Genomic DNA, 20,510 nt, shown 5'->3' on the forward strand with positions numbered 1-20,510 from the left:
AGTTGGTGTGTTGGTGCTAAAATGCTTTCTCCAGTGTGACAAAAATACCTTCACCAATATATATGGCCTACTTCAGTTTCAAACTAATCAGCAACTTGACAATAATTTATAGCCGTTTAGCACATGCATGAGATGAGTGCGCAACCTCAAAATGAAAACAGCAGTTAAAAAAAACATCTGGTTTGTTTTACTTCAGCCTGCACGTTTCTGTACTATACTTTTGATTGTAACGGTAAAGTATTTCTTTGTTTGGCTTAATCACAGACACAAAATATCAAGAATAATACTTTCAATATTCTTATAACTACCAGTCTCTGCACATAAAACCAAATCTGTGAGGAAAAGTATAAATGCCTTTCTTTTTGTTTTAATTTAATAAAACATTTTTCATGCTTCATAGACATTTGAACAAAAAAATCCCAAGTGACATCATAAAGAGTTTAATCAAATACTGTGGTAAATTGCAACGAAGCAAACAAGCAGGAGCTTGTTCTTGTTTGGGTATGATGCACATGCCAAATCACACTGCCAAGAAAAATAGAGAGCGTGCAGCTTCATCTGAGGTGAGCATACCAGCAGAGCTGTGCCCACTCTTGAACAAGGCCAGGTATCTACTGACTCCACAAAAGTCCATTAAAATTGCTTCTTACTGGCAAACCAGCAGGGCATTGAGGAGCAAAACAGAAGAGAATGAATCAAATGTTGAGTTAAGATGTGAAAAATAAATGCAGCAATGAATATCAAAAGGTCCAGCTCCTTAAAATATATGTTTTGTTCATGCAAGACAACAGAAGAGAAAAGACAAAGAGGTCTGTGATAAGAGGTGTGCTGGCTGTTGAGTCAAGTGAAAATAGGGGATAATATTTACAGTGTTTACAATGCTTGTTGCCGTGGGGATGTAACAGGTTTGGCCAGCACAGCGTGGCAGTATTGCACAAGATTAATGGCACGATTTCAATGAAAACACATCACATGTCAGAACACTGACAGAGTTGAGAACCTACCGGATTTGACTGAATAACTAACCTAAGGCTTACAGTAATGGGTGTGGCTCTTTTGCATTGTCCAGTATACTTTACAGAAATAAAAGGTAAAGGCTCAAGTGTATGCTCTGTCGTCAGGGATATTATTCTGGAGCCAGAGAATAAGGAGGACAAACAGAATAATGATGTTTTCTATGAGGTCTTCAGGTAGCTGTGAGGTTGGAACGAATTACTGAAATTGCTTTAGAGAATAGTTTTGAGTTTAGCCCCGTTAATTCCTCTTATTGTTGCATAAAATGTACCGTGTGTGTGTGTGTGTGTGTGTGTGTGTGTGTGTGTGCGATGGGTGGGGTAGATCAACCATTTTAGGTAATGCTCCTCCCTCCAGCCCTACACGCCCCCTCCCACAGCAGAGCCAGCAGCTGCAGCCTTGAGCAGCATAAAAAGGGGAAAAAGGTAGAGCTCTGCATCTCAGTCCATCTCATTCTCTCCAAGGCAGGCAAACCTCCTGAGAAATCTTCACAATGAACTCAATGAAATCTTATTCCATACGCAGTTCTGGATATGGAAATTATGGATGCATGGGTGGAGGTGGAGGTGGAGGTGGAAGTGGAGGCATGATGCGGAGGTCATATGCCTCAAGTATGTATGGTGGTGCAGGTGGCGGTGGAACAAAAATCTCCGGTGCCTCCATGGGTTTCGGTGGGTATGGAGGTGGAGGTGGAGGTGGAGGTGGAGGTGGAGGTGGCAGCATCAGCAGTTACAGTTACTCTGTTGGTGGCGGAGGCTATGGTGGAGGTGAGAGCATGGATATCGGGACCAATGAGAAGGCCACCATGCAGAACCTGAACGACCGCCTGGCCTCTTACCTGGAGAAGGTGCGCAGCCTTGAGAAGGCCAATGCAGAGCTGGAGCTGAAGATCCGCCAGTTCTTGGAGAGCAAGACCTCCCCCATTTCCCGTGACTACTCAGCTTTTGAGGCCACCATCGCAGACCTGCAGGGAAAGGTATGTAACATGACCTTGAATGAGAAATGCAACTATCAGAGAGGTATTTCCAAAATGATGCATTGAAACTGTAATCACTTTTTTCATTGTTCTACATGCACCCCTTCTTATTTGTTGTTTAAACTTTTTTTCATCACACAGATCCAGGATGCTACCAGTGTCAATGCAGGCATCTATCTGTCTATTGACAACGCAAAACTGGCAGCAGACGACTTCCGAACCAAGTGAGTGTCAGGATGAGACAGTAAAGTCTGAAACAAAGAAGAATGTAAACTGTGGCAGTAAATGAATGTTAAAATGACAATATCTGCTCCCTTCTTCCACAAAGGTATGAGAATGAGCTTGCCATGCGTCAATCAGTGGAAGCAGACATCGCCGGTCTCAAGAGACTGTTGGATGAGCTGACACTGAGCAGATCAGACCTGGAGATGCAGATAGAGGGCCTGAAGGAGGAGCTGATCTTCCTCAGAAAGAACCACGAGGAGGTAAGGTAGCAAACAGTGATGTGACTGGATCTGCAATTAACAAATCAACAAACATCCATCCCTTAATAAACTGCTTTTAATCCACAGGAATTGGCAGCCATGAGGAACCAGATGAGTGGACAGATCAACGTGGAGGTGGATGCAAAACCACAGGAAGACCTGTCCGCCATTATGGCTGAGATCCGTGAGCAGTACGAGGCTTCAGCTCTCAAGAACCAGAAAGAACTTCAAAACTGGTTCCAAACAAAGGTGAGAGAACACCAACACACTGGTAACAGTAACCTGCTACGGCTGTCTCTGAAAAATTAAGTAGTTTCATCTGACACTGGTTATATCTTTTGTCCCCTGCAGTCAGAGGAACTGAACAAGGAGGTGGCAAGCAGCACAGAAACTCTCCAAACGTCCAAGTCAGAAATCACTGAGATCCGCCGTACGGTGCAGGGCCTGGAGATCGAGCTACAATCACAACTAAGCATGGTAACTGAATACTTCTTTACCCTTTCATGCACAACCCGTTACATCCTCAGCAAAATACATTTTCCAGGATGCATGCCCAATGCCCATGCATACAGTTTTTAAGTTGATTCTTTCTCTTTCTTCTCTCCTCCGCTCTACTTTTTGCCCTGCTCATTCCAGAAAGCGTCTCTGGAATGCACATTGCGTGACACAGAGGCACGATACTCCATGCAGCTCCAAGGCCTCCAGAATCAGGTGTGCAGCCTGGAAGGCCAGCTGGAACAGCTTCGTTGTGACATCGAACGCCAGAGCCAAGAATACAGCATGCTGCTCGACGTCAAGACTCGGTTGGAGATGGAAATTGCAGAGTACAGGAGGCTTTTGGACGGAGAGGGCAGGTAATTTTGCTTTCAAAGAACAACTGTCAACTCTTTCATCATTAACCTATAACTAGCTCTTTTAACTGAAGCAGTATACTGATTTTTAATGCAAACCCTGTAATTCTCCCCTCTGCAGTATGACCAGTGGCAGCAGTTCAAGGAGCACCACCAAAAAGATGATAGTGGTCACAGAGGAGTTGAAGGATGGCAAGGTGGTGTCCTCCACCACCACCTCTTAATCTGCCTCAGGAAGCAAAACATGGAGCAACAACTGAGAGCCACAAGCACAACACCTGAACCAAAATGTCCTTCACATACTCATGTGAATGCAATAAAAAGCTGCACGTTTGCTCCCTTCTAATTTGTGTTGTTCTGTTCATTCATAAAAGGTCATATTTTATTATCATGTCATGAAAGTTACCCTAGGTATCTGGCAGGTATTACAAAGGATTTATGTGACTGAAAAGAGTGTTTATATTAAATTTCCAAAATATTTTATGTACAAGTGGGGGAAATCCAGGTTTAAAAACACACTCTCCTCTCATCAACAGTTTCCTCTGAGACACCAGTGAGCCTCAGATATTGTTCTGTTTTTACAACAAAGCTTTAAACAACAGCATGTTTACTTTGCAGAATTCATCCCCAACAAATAGTGAGTGTACCATTCAGAAAGAAACCTATGGAGTACTACAAGTATTCTAACAATGTACCAATAGCACTTTCAATGTGAGCATGGATTTGACTCTCTGGGCGTTTCCCTGGACTGGCAACAGGTCAAGCTTACTTCAAGTAGTTCACTTCTACTGAATACATGCTGGAACAGGTCTCATAAAATTGGATCAAATCCAGTTTGGCCACTAGAGGGCAGAATATGTGTGTAAGACATACCTGAATTCCTTTCCTGTGTGCTACAGAAACAATATTTAGAAGTTGAGAGCTTGCCCGACAGAAAAACTGGCAGGGAGCCTCTTGAATCTCTGTTAGTGCTGTTTTCCCCTGGGGCAGAGGAACTCTATAATTAGTTGACAGATTGTACAGTGGCTGTTTTTGCAGACATGTCAGCCAACACTTTTGCATCTAGCAGATACAGAGCAACAATGTAATCCTATTTCAGCCATATCCACATTAATATAAGTGCTTCAATAATTGGGTCTTTAGACATAAAATGTTCTTCAACAGCCAAGGGCTTGTTTTGTACAAGTAGTTAGACAGAACTACAAAGTAAATCTTCCATTATGCAAAAACTAGCAGCTAAAGGGGTAAATATATAGAGCCCTTTAAGTGTAGAATTGTCTGATAATTGTCTAACGGTATCTTTAATCTGTTAAAACTCAAGTCATGCTGATTAAAAAACACACAAATGGAAAAGTACGAGACAGGAAAGTTTAGTTCAACTACATGATCTTTATTGATTTTTGCTGTAACTTGAAGTTTATCCCTCAATCTCATCAACGTCCACATCAACGGTCTTGCTGCTGGTGACCACCTTTCCATCCACAACTGTCTCCACCACTGTGATGACCTTTGTGACCACTGAAGAATAAAAGAAACAACAATCGTGAGCAAATCTCATACCTTTCTTTAAAAGCAATCCAAAACTTAAGTAGTCATTTAATGATCAAACCAGGTGTGTGAGAATTGTCTTACCTTGCTTTGTGCTGATATAAGCGAAAAAAAGAAAAGAAAAGAGAACACATTAGTCTCAGGCATTTTTACATGTTTCATTCAATGTCTTGTGCGACGCCGTCAAGTCTCACCTCTCATCCTCCCCATCCAGCAACCTCCTGTACTCTGCGATCTCCATCTCCAGTCGGGTCTTGAGGTCCAGCAGCATGTCGTACTCCTGCTTGTTGCTGGCGATGTTGGAGTGAAGCTGGGATAGCTGAGTCTCCAGGCTTGTGACCATGTTCTGGAGACTTCCTAGCTGTGCAGCGTAGCGGGCCTGAGTCTCTGCAAGGGTGCCCTCCAGTGACGCTTTCTGTTGTGGTAGGAGGATGAGATTATTGGGTTGAATAGAACTCAAAAGATGTTACTTGACGCTTGTAATCGGCTGTTCCTAGTAAAATCTGCTGCAAGGCATGTGGATGTGAGCATTAAACTAGCATGTGGTGCTGCGTTCTTTATTCTCTGCGCTACTTTTAGACTCTTGCCATCTTGGAGCATGCATTTAAGTCTTTATGCTAACTGCTAAGATAGGCTAAAACCTGCTTGATATGTGTTAATTCATATCTAATGTAAAGATGTGGAGTAATATATCGGGTATGTAATTCATCTGTCTGGTCTTGCTTATCTGAGTGACGGGTGGGTGCATTGTAGCTGTTTGCTAGGAGGCTTACCTCAGCTCTTTTCCTGGTGCTAGGCTGACTGAAAGCTACTTTGAGACAGCTTTTCCAATATGGTGACTGCTATCATTTGGCTTTAGAAACCAATTGGTGACACCACTGAGAGTACGTCTATGTTTTTTTACAGCCTATGCCCAAAAGCCAAGGAATCCCCATTAGGCCCTTTATTAAAATGCCCATTTTTTACAGCAGAGATAAATATTTTTACAGCATGGTTCTGTTCTATAATCTGTTCTGATTATAGTAAGGCTTGGAGTAATGCATATTTAGGCTTAATTAGGGGCGTGGCTGATTTGACTGACAGTGTGTAGCTAGCAACCAAGGTTCATTCAGCTCCACCTATTTTTCTTTTTCTAGACTAGCAGAAAGTTAGTTGGAGACGAGGGGTGATGTCACTGAGACTATGTCCATGTTTTGGACAGTCTATATTTTAATTAAAAAGATACTAAATGTTTATTGTTATACATTTTTATGTTGACATACCATGCTCAGATGGGATTGCAGTTCAATCTGAAGCCTCTGGAGGGTACTCTTCAGATTCTTAATCTCTGTGTGGGATGATGTCAGGGTCTCTGTCTGTACCCTCACTTCCTGTTCAATACCAGCAATCTGGGCAGAGCAGAGAAATAGCATGTCATGGGTTACCCAACAGTCACAGGCACAGACATATCACCATAAATAAAATAGATGTTTAATCTTTAAAAGTAATCAGTATTCTACGCAGTCATGTAATCTCACCTTGGACTGGTACCATGACTCGAGCTCCTTGCGGTTCTTGCCGATGGCAGACTCATAGTGATCCCTGATCTCCGACATCACCTTGTTCAGGTCTACAGAAGGAGAAGCATCCACGGACACATTGACCTGTCCGCCCATCTGGCTCCTCAGCAGAACCATCTCCTGCAGGCAGCAAACAACAACAATCCAGTCAGTCAACAAGTACATCAACTTGAAATGATCTATTAATGATTTATTACTTCTTGATGGCTTCTCTTTTAAGTGTGTTGCACTCAAAGTTTTGGGTTCTGTAATCGTTCTTTTAACTGTGTGCATGTGTGTGTGTGTGTGTGTGTGTGTGTGTGTGTGTGTGCGTGTGTGTGTGCATGTGTGTGTGTGTGTGTGTGTGTGTGTGTGTGTGTGCATGTGTGTGCATGTGTGTGTGTGTGTGTGTGTGTGTGTGTGTGTGTGTGTGTGTGTGTGCATGTGTGTGCATGTGTGTGTGTGTGTGTGTGTGTGTGCATGTGTGTGTGTGTGCGTGTGTGTGTGTGTGTGTGTGTGTGTGTGCACATGTGTGTGCGTGTGTGTGTGTGTGTGTGTGTGTGCGCATGTGTGTGCGTGTGTGTGTGTGTGTGTGTGTGTGTGTGTGCATGTGTGTGCATGGTGTCAGTGTAAGTGAGCTTGTGTCAGACAAACAGAAGCAATGATCTAATGGAGGAAGAATGGAAAAAGAAGAATTGAAGGAAGTGTGCAGAGTGGAGAGGGCCAGTTCTGGGAAACGGGAAAAGGCAGCAGCCCTGTTTATCAAAACATCAACCTAACATTGAATTTCCTCTGCGTTATCAGAGATAAGGCGGAGGGCATTTTAGTGTGCAAATAATGACCAGGTTAGGCCACAATAGATGGCTGTAATGGACGGTGACAACTCGGTCTCCCAGTGAACAGCTGCTCTGTTTAGGTCTCTGCTGCTGAAAAGATGAATGATGATGAGTTTGATTAATCACTGGCGTAGTACCATACTTTCAGGTTAAGTATATACACAAAGTGGGTGTGGGCTGAGTGTAGGATCTGTTTGAGGGGTGTTGATAGATGATAAGTCGTAGGTTTAGCTCCATTCAAACTGCCATCAACAAACCTTGCGTTAGTTAAATGGGTGCAGCACTCCTGCCTGTTTACTACACTCCTCACCTCTTCGTGGTTCCTCTTCAGCATGATGAGCTCTTCCTTCAGGGCCTCATACTGACTCTCCAGATCCATCCTGGCCATGTTCAGCTCATCCAGCACCCTCTTCAGTCCAGCAATGTCTGCCTCCACAGCCATCCTCATGGCCAGCTCGTTCTCATACCTGAGGACAGGGTGGACAGGTCAGAGTGTTTTTCATCAGTGTGGGTAGGATTAAAAGTGGTCAGAGAGACATGAGATCATGCTTCATGTAAAGTCCTGCCGAAGTGGTCGAGCAAATAGGTACAGAAGCAAGAGGATACAGAAAATACACATACTTCATTTTGAAGTCATCAGCAGCAAGTTTTGCGTTGTCGATGTCCAGGACTGTCTTGGCGTTGAGCCTGGAGGCAATACGGATCTGATGAGGACAAAAACACAGACACAGAGATACAAGTTAGAAAAAAAGTTCTGCCTGTCTTTAAACAGTTTACTGCCCAAAGCAACCTCTCAGATATGACACATTTTAAAAGACTGACAGGGATTTAGACTTGTGATTTATGAAATATGTCATATGCTGACTTCCACAGCGGTGGACATTTAATAAAAGTGAAAATATTTCTTGGAGTTTAGTTTCTTAATTAGTTGTTCAAAAATGTACTCAGGAGGAATGTTTCTCAGGTGGATAATTACGTTCCTAAAGTGACAAAAAAACATGACGAAAAAAACTTTAATTTAAACATAAACATAAATACACCACTCAAAAAAATGGTAATGTAAGTCATTTATTACAAAATAATTCTCTCAAAATAACATGGTTGTATTTGTTTCACAAAAGGCATCCAACAAACCTTTTTAGTGGACAAGATGTTCAACTGTGAAAATGTTTTACTTCATTTGTCATCAGTTGTTTACACAGTTGTTTCCTTGTTTAATTATCTCTACATCTCTGAACACTGACAGCAGGTTGTGATGCACAGGAATGGATGTGGTATGACAGCTTTGATAATAAGCATGTTACGCTCTGTGTTTGTGTTATTTGCTTCCTGATAAGGGGGGCTTCTTGTCACATGTCACTGATGGGTTTCCTGATTCTTAAGCTAATATTTTAACTGTCAAAGCTCCAAATGCAATACAAACTAGCTTAGAACTATACACCCTCAATGTGAAGGTTTAACTCAGAAATCAACCATGTGTGTCTGTTTTCTCTTACCTTGTCCTTCAGGTCTTCGATGATGACAAAGTAGCGGCTGTAGTCATGGCAGATGACAGTTCTGGACTGGTACCAGTCTCTGATCTGCTTGTCCAGGCGGTCGTTCTCCTTCTCCAGGGTGCGCACCTTCTCCAGGTAGGAGCCAAGACGGTCGTTCAGGTTCTGCATGGTGGCCTTCTCGTTGGCCCCAACGTGGAGGTCCAGGCCATCAGACAGGTTGAAGCCTCTTGCAGATGGTGCAAAGTTCATCTGGGAGGAGGAGATGCGGGTGCCATGGCCGCCTGCTCCACCATAGACACTCATGGTCTTCTGACCGTAGGATCTGGTGCTGAAAGACATGCTGGAGGTTTGGAGGTTGACCTGGAGTTGATCTGCAGTTGGAGTTGTCACTTTGGCCTCCGTGGTTATATAGTCACCATGCACAGCAGAGTGGGATGGGCCAGGAGGAGCAGTTGAAAGAAAAGAATGCGGCCAGCAGGTTTTCCCCCCGACTCCTCTATGCAATCTCTCCATCAGCACGGGTGTGGTGAGGGGTGTGTAGGGGTTCACCCACCTTTTTCAGGTAGAACTTGTGATTCCACATTTTATGGTCTATCATAGAAAGGACATTCTTTGAATAGTCTTCGGTTCCCTTTTTTCAAGAGCATTTAACTTTCAGTGGTCTAAATCCATAGCTTTCCTAGTTTGAAAACGTATAGCTTCAAATGTTGCATTCATATAGAAGTGTTGTGTGTGCAATTATCTTGTAAAATTTTCACTCACAGCGGTGACAGAAATGGCACATACCAGCAACAATTTCACCTCAGTGAAACCTGAGGTCAAAGGTGTAACACAAGGCATTTCTAAGATAGCTTAGGTAATTTCTGTCACACAGGGTTTCAAGCAACATGTTCAATATTGTGTTAATTAAGATTTAGACTTGTATCAAAGTCAGGTGTTTTTCATTTACTTTCCCAGAGATGCAAGTGAAGACAAAAAGCAAAGTCAGCAGAACACGTGGTTCTGTATGTCTAGTTTGAATTAGAAATATCCGACACAGACTTCAATTTCACAAAGTTATTTGTACAAGGCTAAGTCCTCGGAGTCTCATAACCTCAAACAGACCTGATATTGATTGAGATGTAATGTTCCTGATGGTAAATGTGCTTAATAACAGTATTCTTAGTTTTGTTCTTCCTAAATCTTCTGTGGGGAGTTGTGCTCTGGTTATGTAACAGTGTCCATCAAATACGACAAAAAAAAGGTTCTACAGCCAAGTTAAATGAGGAAGAAAGGGATTTTCCTCTAAGATTATACAGGGCAGGATAAGAGATAAAACGCTGAGACTTGACTAATGAAATTGAACGGGACGATCAATTGAGAAAGCGTCAAACTGGGTTGGGTAACATTCTGAATTTCTCCTCTTCCACTGTGTCAGGAAAGGGGGAAGTGGGACACAGGGGTGTCTGAAAGTTACCCAGGGAGGCCTTACTAGTCAACACAAAAGGCTGGGGTATATCAACAAAACCACCCCAAGTTATTCACTGAGAGACTAGCAATGGACAGACACACACACAGAACGGTATTCGTTTGTGTTTATGCACACACAGACAACAAGAGAAACCACAGGAAGAACCTCTCACTACCTCTGAAGGTGAGATAATGAGTCAGCACAGAGAACTGAAGTCCAAGAGTATATATACGTTCTCCACACCTGGTTTTAATCGCGGCCAATCAGCCACAAACACACCTGACTCTGCACTGAGCTGAGTCCTTCACCAACCTCTGTGAGAAGATAGAGGGTGCATTCGAATTGTAATTTTTGCTTAGGAAGGTTCCTAACTGAGTGAAATGACCCGGAAGCATTTAAGTGGCGGCCATGATAAGAGCCTTTCAAATTCTCTAAAAGCTAAGGAAAGGTGGGTCAATGCTTCCTTTATAACCTCATTTAGCATAGGATAGCACTGGACCATCCTTTACCAAAGGAGATGAGATATGCCACCCCACAATTCCTTGCGGCCGCATCATTTAAAGCGAGTTGCGCATCCGAATGTTCACGAACATTAACGGTGACCGTAAAGTGACACAGATCATGTAAGGAATTCAATTCAATTCAAAAAACGATTTGTCCCCGGGGGGCAATTCAAAAGCACACATAGCAGTAAAATAACAACAGTGCAGGTAGACGAAACATTTTAACCTAAATATAAAGTGTCAATTTAAATACAACTTAAAGCTTAAACTTAACTTAAAATACAAAATATAAAAAGAGTAGATATAAGTGGACAGTGATCCGACTGACTGATGTAAACAGATGTAAACAGAACTATGTGCAGTAAATGAGAAATAAATATATATATACAGAGCTATATGCAAGTAGGCAAAACTAAATGAGAAGTTATAAGGTGCATTGTGAAAAATGGAACAACAGAACTAATATATACAATATAACTATAAAGGTAAATATGAGATAAATAAAGTGACCGTAGTGCAATGATGGATAAGAACAACAGGAATAAAGTAACCAGAACTGTATGAATATTGATATATATAAATGGACTTGAGCTTATATAGCGCTTTTCTAGTCTTCCAACTACTCAAAGCGCTTTTACACTGCAGGTCACACACACCCATTCACACCCTTTCACACACTGATGATAGTGGTCGCTATGTAGTATCATCCATCAGAAGTAACTAATGCCATTCAGTGATGTAGTGCATGAGACCAGATAAAGCAGAGGCTGTTAAGGTGCATCGCAAACATAAAGGAAGTAAAACAGCAAAGTTCACAGCTAAGAGTCTGCATTGGGTGAGAGGTGTTGGTGTCTGTTTTTTGTTTTTTTTGGGGGGGGGGGCCGTTAGGAGTTGAGGAGCTGGACAGCCCTGGGAACAAGGCAAGGCAAGTTTATTTATATAACACACTTCAACAACAAGGCAATTCAAAGTGCTTCACACAAGACATCAAAAACATCATGACAGAAGAAAGAAAAGAAACATTAAAATAGAACATGGAATTATTAAATCTGAACATATGTTCAAATAAAAATAAGTCAAATGAAATTAATTGAAATAAATGAAGTAAAAATATAAAAAGAGTTCAAAGTTACAGTGCAGAGTTAAAATTTTAAATCTTATTAAAATTGTTTAATGAAACGCAGCTGTAAACAGGTGTGTCTTCAACCTCGATTTAAAAGAGCTGATAGTTTCAGCAGACCTGCAGTTTTCTGGGAGTTTGATCCAGATATAAGGAGCATAGAAACTGAACGCTGCTTCTCCGTGTTGAGTTCTGATTCTGGGGACAGAGAGCAGACCTGTCCCAGACGGCCTGAGCGGTCTAGATGGTTCGTAATTAATCAGGAGGTCACTAATGTATTTTGGCCCTAAACCTTTAAGCGCTTTATAAACCAGCAACATGATTTTAAAGTCTATTCTCTGGCAGACTGGGAGCCAATGTAAAGACCTCAGAACTGGACTGATGTGATCCATTTTCTTGGTTTTGGTGAGGACTCTAGCAGCAGCGTTCTGGATCAGCTGCAGTTGTCTGACTGATTTTTTAGGCAGACCTGTAAAGACACTGTTGCAGTAATCAAGACGACTGAAGATAAAAGCATGGACAAGTTTTTCCAGGTCCTGCTGGGACATAAGTCCTCTAATTCTTGATATGTTCTTCAGGTGATAGTAGGCTGACTTTGTAATTGTCTTAATGTGGTTTTTAAAATTGAGGTCTGAGTCCATCACTATGCCCAGACTTCTTGCCTGGTCTGTGGTTTTAAGTCTTACTGACTGAAGCTGATTGCTGACTCTTAGTCGCTCCTCCTTTACTCCAAAAACAACAACCTCAGTTTTGTCTTTGTTTAGCTGGAGAAATTTTTTGCACATCCACTCATTGATTTGTTCTATGCATTTACCCAGTGCTTTTATGGGACCATGGTTGCCTGGCTACATTGTAATATATATTTGTGTGTCATCTGCGTAGTTATGATAACTTATTTTATTGTTTTTTATAATCTGAGCTAGTGGGAGCATGTAGAGGTTAAACAGAAGAGGCCCCAGAATGGAACCTTGGGGAACTCCACAAGTCATTTTTGTTTGCTCAGATTTGAAGTTACCTATAGATACGAGGAAGTCCCTGTCCTTTAAGTAGGATTCAAACCAGTTTAGTACTGTGCCAGAAACTCCCACCAAGTTTTCCAGTTGGTCGAGTAATATGTTGTGGTCAACTGTGTCGAACGCAGCACTGAGATCAAGTAAAACTAAGACTGAGGTTCTGCCACTGTCTGTGTTTAAACGGATGTCATTAAACACTTTAACTAGAGCTGTCTCAGTGCTGTGATTTTGTCTGAAATCTGACTGGAAGACATCGAAACAGTCGCTCAATGTCAAGAAGTTATTTAACTGTTGAAAAACAGCTTTTTCGATTATTTTACTTAAAAAAGGAAGATTTGATATAGGCCTGTAATTGCTCATTTTTGACTTTCCTAGATTGTTCTTTTTTAATAGTGGCTTGATGACTGCTGTTTTCAGGGCCTGTGGGAAGACATCTGAGAGAAGAGACAAATTTACAATTTGTAACAGATCTGGAGCCATGACTTGGGAGACTTTTTTGAAAAAACCTGTTTGCAGAATATCAAGACAGCAGGAGGAGGAATTAAATTGTGTCATGGTGCTTAAGTTGGTTTTAAATGGACACAGCACATATCCTGATCCTGATGATGAGTTACTGACAGTTTGTCTAATTTTCTGGATTTTTTCAGTAAAGAAGGTGGAAAATGTATTACAGGCCCTGGTAGAATGAAATTCAGATGCTGTTGACACAGGAGGGTTTGTTAGCCTGTCGACAGTAGCAAACAGGGCAAGAGCATTATTATTGTTTCTGGTGATGATGTCAGAGAAGAAAGATTGCCTTGCATTCCTCAGTTGTGAATTATAAGGGTGAAGTCTCTCTTTGTACATGTCATAATGAATCTGGAGATTAGTTTTACGCCACCTGCGTTCAGCTTTTCGACAATCTCTTTTTCCGTTTCTTACCAGTGTCGAATTTCTCCATGGAGATTTTCTCTTACCAGAGACAACGTTCACCTTAGTGGGAGCAATGGAATCAATAACATTTGTGATTTTAGAATTGAAGTTATCTACCAACTCACTGACTGAGCCCCAGGACAGGGCAACTGTGGAAGAGAAAACCTGGTTAAATATTTCACTGGTGATACACCGTTTTGTGATCACTTTTGTTTGAATACTTTTGTACACTGACATAGTACTCTCAAATAAAACACAGGAGTGATCAGAGAGGGCAACATCTGAAACAACAACCTTGGAGATGTCCAAGCCCTTGGAGATGATTAAGTACAGAGTGTGCCCTCTGTTATGTGTGGGCTCTGTCACGTGCTGAGTCAGCCCAAAGCTATCAAGAGTGTGAAACAGTTCTTTAGTCCCCCTGTCCTGGGGGTTATCAACATGGATGTTAAAATCACCAACAATAATAACACAGTCAAAGTCAATACAGATCACAGACAGCAGTTCAGTGAAATCATCGAAAAAGTTTGCACAGTATTTAGGTGGCCTGTAAATATTTAGGAACATGGCTCTGGGGGTGGACTGAAGGGCCACGTATTCAAAAGAAGCAACATTTCCAAAAGATAATTGCTTACATTGGAAGGAATCATTAAACAAAACTGCAACTCCTCCTCCTCTCTTATGCACTCTAGTCTCACTTACAAAACTGAAGTTGGGAGGGGTTGACTCGATAAGAACAGCTGCACTGTTATTTTGATCTAACCAAGTTTCAGTTAAAAACATAAAATCAAGCTTGTGCTCAATAATAAAATCATTGATTAAAAATGATTTCCCTGCCAGTGATCTAATGTTTAGTAGAGCCGGCTTTAGGGAAGCTTCATCTGCTAACGTTTTTGGGACAGGTTGTGGCTCAAAAGGAATGGATGCTAAGTTTGACAAGTTTGCAAAATCACAAAACTGCCTTTTGTTTCTTGGCAGAGTCCCCTTTATTCTTCTATTACCTATCATCACAGAGATTTTGGAACCTACTGACATGCAGGGCCCCCGGCTTATCCTGGAGAGAGTCATGACTGCTGATATCCTTGCAGCCTGGACCCAAAACACATCAGTTTGACCTCTGAATGTTCTGCATTTCATCCTTATCAAGCTGAGGAGACGAAACATGACGCACCCGCGGAGGGACAGGGGGGTGAGAGCCGTCTCGGAATGGGCGATGGTGGGCGCCGTCAGGTTTTTATAGAAGAGAAAAAGGGAGAAGGGCGGGGGGTACTTTTTAATCCAGCATTGACCAGCTCCTTCATCTGGTCAGTGAACTCCAGGTGGGGGGAGGAGGGAGATAGGGTGATTAGGGAGGAAGATGATGATCTGATCGGGGTTCGAGGGTGCAAGGGCGGTGAGACTTCAGAGGTGTTGGTGATGGTGAGGGGGTCGAAGGTGGATGGAGACCCCTCCTCTTGGTTCCGATGTCTCTCCTCTTTAGGTCTCTCCTCAGATACTGGCAGACGTGATTCTTGACGAAGGTTTCCATCACGCTGTGTTTTGTCTTTCTTGAAAGCTGTTTTCTTTTGTCTCTTGTCCTTGGCAGAGAGAACTGATGTTTGAGGCAGGGAGTAAAATAGGTTAGAGGTGAACAGTTTCACCCCTGACATGTTCAGGCAAAATCCATCTGCCTTAAAAAGATGTCTGCGTTCCCAGAAAATGTTAAAATTGTTAATAGAATTCACTGAATGGGCATTTCATGCAGTTGTAAGCCAGTTATTCAACAACCTGCTGAATCTCTCCTCTGCTCTTCTGACTGGTGGTATGGGGCCGCTGATAAACACATCCACATCCAAGGGGCTGACCATCTTCAGCAGACCAGTGAAGTCCTGCTTCAAGACTTCAGATTGTTGTTTTGTGACATCATTTGACCCAATGTGTAGTATGACATTCTTCACAGTCGGGTGTTCAGCCACAATATGCAGGATCCTTTCTGCTAAATCCGAGACCATACCTCTGGGAAAACACAGTACCTCTGTGTTTTTACCGCACATCCTTTGTACATCTTTAACAGCAAAGTCACTCACAATCAGAGTTTCAAGCCCCTGTAGCCTTTTACTTTTTGATATGTTTTCAGTCCTTACCCTGGTGTCTGAGGATGGAGAACCAGATGAAGATCCAGGGCTCTGTAACAGAGGGGAATATCTGTTCTGTAGTTCCACATTCATTTGTGGGGGAGGTTTGTTCCTAACCTTCCCTTTCGCAGCTGTCCATGGCTGTGTCACTCTTGATACAGGGGTTGAGGAGGCACTTTGCAGGGGAGGTAGTGCAGGCCAGCCGGTCTCATCACATATCTCAGCTCGCTGTGCTCTGCCTGTTATCCGTCCTCCCATTTCCCAGAGAAATGATTTCTTCTTTGGCTTAGCACCAAGACAGTTCCAAGGAGGACTACCATTCGTAGACTTATTAGACAAAACAGAGCCCACCTTTGTCTTTGTACAGGTGTCTGTGCTCCTTAGCCGTGTGTTAGCTGCAATTTTCTGAAGAAGTTTGTGGTAATCGTCACCAGGTGACAGTTTGGCTGTGTGGTTCTGCAGTCATCGGTGTAGAGGATGAAAAGCAGATGTGAGAGCACGCAGCCCTGAGGGGAGCCAGTTGAGGTGTGTTGGAGGTTGGAGAAGGTGTTGTTGACCAGAACACTCTGTGATCTGTTGGTCAGAAAGTCCAATATCCACAGGATAAGCTGGCTGTTCAGATGGAAGCAAGTTGAAAGTTTGTCAGCCAGGATGTGAGGCTGCAGGGTGTTGAATGCAGAGGAGAAGTCTGCAAACAGGAGTCTGGCTGAGGTGTTGGGGTGCTCCAGGTGTTTGTGAACGGTGTCTATTATGAATGTTTTTGCATCATCGACACCTCTGCCTGCACGATAAGCAAATTGTAGCAGGTCCATCTGGGAGTCGGTTTCTCTGATGATGTGTTGTTTTATGATCCTCTCCATGGTCTTCATCACCAGAGACGTGAGGGCCACAGGCCTGAGGTCATTCAGTGATTTTATGGGGCTTTTCATGGGGATGGGGATAACTGTAGAGTGTTTCCACAGCTGGGGGACTGTGCTGCTGTCTATAGAGCTCTGAAACAGGGTCTGAAACACGCCCCCTAGCTGCTCGGCACAGTGCCTCAGGATGCGGCCTCTTATGTTGTCTGGACCAGGTGAGCTGCTCTCCCTTGTCCTCCTGAGGGCTCTCACCACATCCTCTCTGCTGAAGGTGAGTGCAGAGTCACTGGGGTTGAACATGGACACTGTTTCTTCCAGCTGTGTGGTGTTGTCCTTCTCAAATCTGGTGTAGAATGAGTTGAGATCGTTGGGGAGAGAAGTAGAGCTGCTGCCTGCAACCTCGATGGTTTTGATGTTGGTAGCAGGAGTGTTCACAGCAGCCATGTTTTTGAGGCCCTGCCAAGCTAAGCGGAGGTTCCCCTGTGTGAATTTTTCCTTGTACTTGAGTTTGGCAGTTTTTATGGCGTGCTTGACTTCTCTGTTTACCTCCTTTTTCTCCATTTCTGAGCCGGTGAAGAAGACCCTTTTCATCTTGTTGAGGATCTCCTTGAGCTCTTTGGTGATCCAAGGTTTATTGTTGGGGAAGATTGTGACTGTTTTGGAGGGGATGATGTTGTCCACACAGAAGGAGATGTACGATGAAACAGTGTCCACATGCTCATTAATGTTGTCGGAGGGGGCTAAGAGGTTATCCCAGTCAGTGGATTCAAAGCATCCTTGTAGTGTAAGAATGCTTTCGTTGGTCCACTGCTTGATATTCTCAACAACTTTCTTAACCCTCTTTATTACAGGAGTATATGCTGGAGCAAGCAGGATGGCATGGTGGTCAGCAGAGCCAAGAGGGAGGAGAGCGACAGATCTGTATGCGTTAGGAACTGAACCATAGCATTTATCCAGTGTCTTCCTCAGGCGGGTGCTGCATGTAATGTACTGCTGGTAGCCTTTTAGTGCTTTTTCAGGAGAGCAATGGTTGAAATCGCCCAAGATGAATTTGGATAAGAGACATTTTTAGCCAGATGATGTTTTATTCAACATATTGCATCACTTAAGAATGCTTTGTGCAGTTGTACATTTGTATGCTTGAAACATTATGTGTAGGCTATATCTTGAATAAATGTAACAATTAATTTCATACCATCAAAAATACTTAGTTTGATGTTGATTTCTGAGTGGACAGGAATGTGATAGTTTCACTTTTGTTACTTGTAGCCTGGTAGTCTATATTGCTTTTATTTCAATCCCAACCTTGTGTTAATAAGGATTATTTCACCGGCAAGAAGGCACAGGGGAAAGTTTTTTAGATGCGCTTTTAGTAGTCCATTTTCGGAACATTGTAGTTTCAACACGGCGGACTCACGTCATTAAGCTCCGCTGGCCCGTCGCATTTAATTACGTCGCCTAGTGGAAATGTGGTCGGATTGTCAGAGCAACGAGATCGCCTTTCCCTAAGTCCTTTATGAATTCTCCTAACATATTTCCTTAACCTTATGACGTTTTCCCTGGGGTTAAGGTTAAGTGGATAGTGAAAGGAGATAGGAGGGACAATTCGAACGCACCCAGAGATTGTTCCCTCACATCCTGGGAGAGGAGTATAATTTGTATATTTTAGTTATTGAAGACACGAGAAGAAGTGGCTACACAATCCATTGATAGGTGGACAATTTAACGATCATGCTGGCCTTGCTAAGAATCTATGACTTGCCACTGGTTTGTTTCTAATGACGACACAGCTTTATAAAGGATAATCTATGTTCATCCCCAAAATCTTAGCGGAAAGCTGAACAAACAGCATGGATGGTAAGGTTACAAAAACAAAATGCAATTTTAAATACTTTCATATTTAAGTTTTGGATCGTAATTTATCATTCCCTCCTGTCTGAAGAAATTTGCACACTAGCCAGATGAAAACATTTTAGAAACCAGGTGTATATATTTGTCTAGAAAGGTTGCTATAATTAACACAAAGGTACAATTTCTTATTACTACTTTAATATATAGATTTTTAGGTTTATTTCTGGGCTATTCACTTTTTTTGGGGGGATAGGACACATACTCCGTGCGCGCTGCGGTCCGTCAGTGCCACGGTTTTGCTCCGTCGGCCTGGAGATTGAGCTACAATCACAACTAAGCATGGTAACTGAATACTTCTTTACCCTTTCATGCACAACCCGTTACATCCTCAGCAAAATACATTTTCCAGGATGCATGCCCAATGCCCATGCATACAGTTTTTAAGTTGATTCTTTCTCTTTCTTCTCTCCTCCGCTCTACTTTTTGCCCTGCTCATTCCAGAAAGCGTCTCTGGAATGCACATTGAGTGACACAGAGGCACGATACTCCATGCAGCTCCAAGGCCTCCAGAATCAGGTGTGCGGCCTGGAAGGCCAGCTGGAACAGCTTCGTTGTGACATCGAAGGCCAGAGCCACGAATACAGCATGCTGCTCGACATCAAGACTCGGTTGGAGATGGAAATTGCAGAGTACAGGAGGCTTTTGGACGGAGAGGGCAGGTAATTTTGCTGTTGACAACTGTCAACTCTTTCATCATTAACCTATAACTAGCTCTTTTAACTGAAGCAGTATACTGATTTTTAATGCAAACCCTGTAATTCTCCCCTCTGCAGTATGACCAGTGGCAGCAGTTCAAGGAGCACCACCACAAAGGTGATAGTGGTCACAGAGGAGTTGAAGGATGGCAAGGTGGTGTCCTCCACCTCCTCCTCTTAATCTGCCTCAGGAAGCAAAACATGGAGCAACAACTGAGAGCCACAAGCACAACACCTGAACCAAAATGTCCTTCACATACTCATGTGAATGCAATAAAAAGCTGCACGTTTGCTCCCTTCTAATTTGTGTTGTTCTGTTCATTCATAAAAGGTCATGAAAGTTACCCTAGGTATCTGGCAGGTATTAAAATGATTTATGTGACTGACAAGAGTGTTTATATTAAATTTCCAAAATATTTTATGTACAAGTGGGGGAAATCCAGGTTTAAAAACACACTCTCCTCTCATCAACAGTTTCCTCTGAGACACCAGTGAGCCTCAGATATTGTTCTGTTTTTACAACAAAGCTTTAAACAACAGCATGTTTACTTTGCAGAATTCATCCCCAACAAATAGAGTGAGTGTACCATTCAGAAAGAAACCTATGGAGTACTACAAATATTCTAACAATGTACCAATAGCACTTTCAATGTGAGCATGGATTTGACTCTCTGGGCGTTTCCCTGGACTGGCAACAGGTCAAGCTTACTTCAAGTAGTTCACTTCTACTGAATACATGCTGGAACAGGTCTCATAAAATTGGATCAAATCCAGTTTGGCCACTAGGGGGAAGAAGATGTGTGTAAGACAGTGGTTCTCAAACTTTTTAGACTGCTACCACCTCCGAACATATTTGGCTCTCCAAGTACCAGCATTATGGTAGATGTTAAAATACACTGTAGGCCTATTTCAACACACATTTTACGCAAGAGACTAATTAATTCATAAAAATAATATTATTTATTATTGACTTCTGGAAGCCACACTATAGGACTACTAAGGGCTAGCGCTAGAACTGGCAATTAAACTCCACACAACTCTGACATTTGCCCAAATCAAAAAAAGTGCAGAACAATAAAAAAGACAACTTTATACCAACAACCTGTTTGAGAATATTTAGTCTCCAGTGTTTCCCACACAAAGACATACCTGGGCCCAAGTATATTTCCGACCTGTTCTTATTTAATTTTTCAT

General features: G+C 42.5%; 2 protein-coding genes across 3 annotated transcripts; one reads left to right on the top strand and one right to left on the bottom strand.

Annotated features, from left to right (window-relative positions):
- The first annotated feature begins 1,485 nt into the window (after positions 1-1,485).
- Positions 1,486-19,619, top strand: LOC132984124 (keratin, type I cytoskeletal 13-like). Of its 2 annotated transcripts, XM_061050815.1 has the most exons (8): positions 1,486-1,990; positions 2,132-2,214; positions 2,319-2,475; positions 2,563-2,724; positions 2,827-2,952; positions 3,112-3,329; positions 12,741-12,749; positions 19,395-19,619. In XM_061050815.1, exons 1-8 carry the CDS (start codon positions 1,508-1,510, stop codon positions 19,495-19,497), a joined length of 1,341 nt encoding a protein of 446 aa, XP_060906798.1. In that variant the 5' UTR covers positions 1,486-1,507; the 3' UTR covers positions 19,498-19,619. The 2 variants fall into 2 exon arrangements, with proteins under 2 accessions (XP_060906798.1, XP_060906791.1); XM_061050808.1 differs by lacking the exons at positions 12,741-12,749; positions 19,395-19,619 and adding an exon at positions 3,448-3,672 and having other exon boundaries at positions 1,493-1,990.
- LOC132984155 (keratin, type I cytoskeletal 13-like) lies at positions 4,696-9,129 on the bottom strand. The gene is made up of 7 exons (XM_061050845.1): positions 8,745-9,129; positions 7,870-7,952; positions 7,559-7,715; positions 6,392-6,553; positions 6,137-6,262; positions 5,069-5,289; positions 4,696-4,969 (listed from the first exon to the last, which is right to left on the bottom strand). The coding sequence occupies exons 1-7, from the start codon at positions 9,081-9,083 to the stop codon at positions 4,930-4,932; spliced, it is 1,128 nt and encodes a 375-aa protein (XP_060906828.1). The 5' UTR covers positions 9,084-9,129; the 3' UTR covers positions 4,696-4,929.
- Positions 19,620-20,510: the final 891 nt, after the last annotated feature.

The sequence above is a fragment of the Labrus mixtus genome, chromosome 2, assembly GCF_963584025.1.
Source record: "Labrus mixtus chromosome 2, fLabMix1.1, whole genome shotgun sequence".
NCBI classification, from domain to species: domain Eukaryota; kingdom Metazoa; phylum Chordata; class Actinopteri; order Labriformes; family Labridae; genus Labrus; species Labrus mixtus.